Consider the following 5515-nt stretch of genomic DNA (forward strand, 5'->3'; position numbering starts at 1 on the left):
TGTATATATATATATATATATATATATATATATATATATATATATATGGATTTAGATAATAACCTAGCCTCCTGATCAGAGGTTTCTGGTGATGGCCAAAGACATCTTCAAATTTACGTAAAGAAAGCCTTCAGGAAAAGTCCATTGAAGGCACACTTTGAAAAGATTATAAAGCAGGAAGGGCTATACAGGGACATCCAGAGAATCGCATAAACTAGAAGTACATGCTTATCAAATTTTCATCGAGAGAAGACAACTGAACATTCCATTCTAACTCATATCAAGGCATAGTAATCTAAGGTGAAAGAAAATGGTCGCCATTTAGCTGATTTCTGAATATCTTACCTGTGGAACAAAGAGACGTTCGTTAAGGGCAGCCCAAAATACAGGGAATACAGAATAATTCGGAATTATAATCTCAGAACAGATAACATGAAACCTATTTCCCTACCATACACCTTATCATTATTATCATAGCTGCTAGGAACTATATATACTTTCTTTCTAGCATTGCTTTAGGCATTTAACACACATAATCCCCATACAACCACCCTACAGTATTATTCTCCTTTTACAGATGAGGAGCAGACTCAAACTGATTGACTTGCCCAGAGTTCCACAGCTGGTATGTGGTGGACCCGAATTTGAACCTAAGTTTACTTAGCTCTAAAAACCTTGCTCTTTCCACTATACATAGTAAGAAACCTCAAAGCCCCATAAGATGAAGCATTATTCAGAAGGAAATAGGAAGGAAAATGAGCATTGTTTAAAGTCAGTGGATGGAAAACATAATATTGAGGTTGGCAGTTTTTCTAAATTATTTTATTTTTTATAACTACTTACTTATCTGAAACAGTCCTTGTCTTCAATAGGGCTGCTGTATAACAGATTGCTGCTGACTTTGGGAGGCTTATATCTGCAATAATAATTTTCAATTTAGGTAAGAATCACAAAAAAATATCTAAAGAATAGTTCATAGTACAAATTCAACAGATACATTATAGTAGTAGAAGCATGAGGACCTGAATTTGAATCTTGATTCTACTATTTACTAGCTATGCATCTTTGAACTAGCAGCAACTTCTTTAACCTCAGTTTTCTCAACATAGAAAAATGGTACTTTTTTGGCAGAGATTAAATTAAATTATGTCTGTGAAAGCCCTCAGTACAATGGTGAAAAGTACTCAACAAATGTTTATAATAATTTGCTTTCAATAAAACTATTCAAGGAAAAAGGCATAGAATAGTTAGAATTACTATGTAAAAACTCCACCTATTCAGAGACAAAAACTAAGATTCAAAAAACAATAAAAAAATGGGCTGGCTGAGTGGCTCAGCTGGTTAAGAGCTCGCTTGGGAGTGCCAGCTCTGAGCAGCAGGGCTGTGGTTCGGATCCCACATTGAGGGCCAGTGACGCTCGTCCTCTACAGCTAAGATGATGAACAACAGCTCGACCTGGAGCTGGGCTGCTGTGAGTCGCCGGCGACAGCATAGGCTGCAGCAGAGCTGCAATGGGCTGCCGTGAGCTACGTGAGTGGCTGGCAGCCAGTGTGAGCAGCCGGCAGCCAGTGTGAGCTGCCGGTAGCCACTGTGAGCGGCCGACCAATGACCGGCTACTGATCTGCCTCACCTGGGAAGAGCGCAATGATAAAACCAACATGGGCCAGTGAAACAATGTCCTCCACAACTAGACTGAAGAACAACAACAAAAAAACCCCAGCAATTTGTCTACCTGTCTGTTCCCCTTTCCTGATTCCCCAATGCTGTTCCCCTCCCCGCAATTCCCCAATTAAAAACAAAACAAAAACAATAAAAATATTTAAATCCAGGTGACACAACCCTGGATGGTTTTAATTTTTTCTTCTTCTTATGTTTTAGTATTTTCTACATTTTCTTAAATGACAATTTTTTTTAAAAACACAAAATTAATTGGAAACTATAATTATATAAATTAATTATATAAATCTTTTCTTACAGAATGCCCAAAACAGAAAATTAATCAATATGATATACCACATAAACAAAACAGTAAAATCATTCGATCACATCAATAGATGCAGAAATAGCATTTGAAAAAGTTCAACATCCATTTATGATAAAAATTCTCAGCAAAGTGGATATAGAGAGAACATACCTCAATATAATAAAGACCATATGTGACAAACCACAGCTAATATACACAATGGTGAAAAGCTGGAAGATATTTCTCTAAGAGCAGGACAAGACAAGGATGCCTCTACCCCCTCCTACCACTTTTATTCAGCATAGTATTGGAAGTCTTAGCCATAACAATCAGACAGAAAAATAAATAAAAGGCATCCAAATTGGAAAGGAAGAAGTAAAAATGTCACTATTTGCCAGATGGCATGATACTATATAGAGAGAACCCTAAAGATTCTACCAAAAAACTATTAAATAAATGAATTCAATGAAGTTTCAGGATATAAAACTAATATTCAAAAATCTGTTGTGTTTTTATACACTAATAACAAACTACCAGAAAGAAAAATTATGGGAAAAAAACCATTTAAAACTGCATCAAAAAGAATAAAATACCTAGGAATAAATTTAACCAAGGAGGTAAAAGACCTGTACTCGGAAAACTGTAAGACATCAATGAAAGAAATCTAAGAAGATACAAACACATGAAAGGATATACCAGGCTCGTGGATATTGTTAAATGTCTATACTACCCAAAGCAATCTACAGGCTCGATGCAATCCCTATCAAAATACCAATGGCATTTTTCACAGAAGCAGAACAAATAATCCTAAAATTTACATGGAACCACAAAAGATGCTGAATATCCAAAGCAATCTTGAGAAAGAAGGACAAAGCTGGAGGTACCACACTGCCTGATTTCAAACTATACTACAGGGCTATAGTAATCAAAACAGCATGGAACCAGCATGAAAACAGACACATAGATCAATGGAACAGAACAGAGAGCCCAGAAATAAACTCACACAAATGCGGTCATTTAATCTATGACAAAGGAGGCAAGGATACATTGGGCTGTCGAAAAAGTCATGACGCACTTTTGCAACGAAAAGCAGAAAAAAAATGTCATGACTTTTCCGACAACCCAATACAATGGGGTAAAGACAGTCTCTCAATAAATAGTGCTGGGAAAGCTGGACAGATACATGCAATAAAATGAAACTAGACCTCGTTCTTACACCACATACTAAAATAAATTCAGGGCCGGCGAGTGGCTCAGCTGGTTAAGAGCTTGCTTGGGAGCACCAGCTCTGAGCAGCAGGGCCCCGGTTCGGATCCCACATTGAGGGTCAGTGATGCTCGCCCTCTACAGCTAAGGTGATGAACAACAGCTCAACCGAGCTGGGCTGCTGTGAGGCGACGGCGTAGGCTGCAGTGGGGCAGCAGTGGGCTGCTGTGAGCTACATGAGTGGCTGACAGCCAGCGTGAGCTGCCGGGAGCTGCTGTGAACGGCCAACCAAAGACAGGCGACTGAGTGCCTCACCAAGGAAGAGCACAATGATCATACCAACATGGGCCAGTGAAGCGACGTCCTCCACAACTAGACTGAAGAACAAAACCAGCAATTTGTCTACCTGTCTGCTCCCCTTCCCTGATTCCCCAACGCTGTACACCTCCCCCCAATTCCCAATAAAAATCTTGAAAAAAATAAAATAAAATAAACAAATAAATTCAAAATGGATTAAAGACTTAAATGTAAGAACTGAAACTATAAAACTCCTTGAAGAAAATATAGGCAATAGACTCTCTGACATTATTTTTTTAACATGTCTCCTACAGCAAAGACAATAAAAACAAAAGTAAACAAATGGGACTACCTACATCAAACTAAAAAGCTTTTGCATCACAAAGGAAACCATCGACAAAACAAAAAGGCAACCTACTGAATGAAAGAAGATATTTGCCAACGATACATCCAATAAGGGGTCATTGTGCAAAATATATAAGGCACTTATACAACTTAACACCAAAAAACCAAACACTCCGATTAAAACATGGGTAGAAGACCTGAATTGATATCTCTCTGAAGACACACAGATGGCCAACAAACACATGAAAAGATGCTCGACATCACTAATAATCAGTGAAATGAAAATAAAAAACCATAAGAAGATGTCCCCTCACTCCTGTCAGAATGGCTATTATAAAAAAGACAACAAAGGGGCCAGCTGAGTGGCTCAGTTGGTTAGAGCACTAGCTCTGAGCAACAGGGTCACCAGTTCAATTCCCACATGGGCCAGTGAGCTGCTCCCCAGCTGAGCTGCCGCTGAGCTTGTGAGAGCACATGCTCTTAACAACAAGGTTGCCTGTTCAGCTCCCACATGGGATGGTGCAACTAAGATTGAACATGGTACCTTGAGCTGAGCAGCTGCAAGCTGCAAAAGGGTCGGCTGAATGGCTCAGTGTGCAACAAGGTTGCCAATTCGACTCCCACATGGGATGATGGACTAAGCCCCCTCCTCCCCTTCCCCCGACTCCCCGCAACTAGACTGAATGCAGCAACTGGACTTAGAGCTGAGCTTGCGCCCTCCACAACTAAGACTGAAGGACAACAACTTGACTTGGAGCTGACGGGTCCTGGAAAAACACAATGTTCCCCTTCTCCAATGCCCCAGTGCCCCAATAAAAAACTTAAAAAAAAAAAGACAAAACAAAAAAACAAAAGCTGTGGAGAAAAAGGAACCCTTGTGCATTGTTGGTGAGATTGCAAACTGGTGCAGCCACTATGGAAAATAGTATGAAGACTCCTCAAAAAATTAAAAGTAGAACTACCATATGGACCCAGCAATTCCACTTCTGGATATTTATCTGAACAAAACAAAAACACTAATTTGAAAAACTATATGCATTCCTATGTTTGCTGCAGCATTATTTACAATAGCCAAGATATGGAAGCAACCTAGGAGTCCGTTGTAGATGAAAGGATATAGAGGATGTAGTATATGTACACAATTAAATCTACTCAGCCATAAAAAAAAATGTAATCTTGCCATTTGCGACAACACGGATGGACCTAGAGAGCATTACGCTAAGTGAAATAAGTCAGACAGAGAAAGACAAACAGCATATGATTTTACTTATATGTGGAATCTAAAAAACAAAATAAATGAATAAACAAATAAGCAAAACCCCAGAAACAAACTCATAGAGAGAACAAACTGATAGTTATCATATGGGAGGGTGTGTAGGTGAAAAAAGTGAAGGTTACTGGGCTGGCCAAGTGGCTCAGTTGGTTAAGAGCTTGCTCAAGAGTTTGAGCTCTGAGTAACACCAGTTCGATTCCCGGCCCGAGCTGAGCAGCCACTGAGCTGCCAACAGGAGGCAGGAAGGCTCAGCTTAAAAAAAAAAAAAAAAAAAAAGTAAAGGGTATTAAGAAGTACAAAATGCCAGTTATAAAATGAGTTAGTCACAGAGGGCCAGCTGAGTGGCACGATGGTTAAGAACTGGCTTGGGATGATGCCAGAGGGCCCCGGTTCGGATCCCACATATGAGGGCCAGTGACACTGCCCTCCAC

The 5515-nt window shown here is 39.6% G+C and overlaps 1 protein-coding gene across 1 annotated transcript in view; it reads right to left on the bottom strand.

Moving 5' to 3' along the window:
• ST7L (suppression of tumorigenicity 7 like) overlaps positions 1–5515 on the bottom strand; it is a 79246-nt gene that overhangs the window by 34692 nt on the left and 39039 nt on the right. Inside the window, exon 8 of the mRNA XM_019659156.1 lies at positions 844–916. Coding sequence (XP_019514701.1) covers positions 844–916 — 73 coding nt within the window. The remainder of the gene's footprint in view (positions 1–843; positions 917–5515) is intronic.

The sequence above is a fragment of the Hipposideros armiger genome, unplaced genomic scaffold, assembly GCF_001890085.2.
Source record: "Hipposideros armiger isolate ML-2016 unplaced genomic scaffold, ASM189008v1 scaffold_297, whole genome shotgun sequence".
Taxonomy (NCBI): domain Eukaryota; kingdom Metazoa; phylum Chordata; class Mammalia; order Chiroptera; family Hipposideridae; genus Hipposideros; species Hipposideros armiger.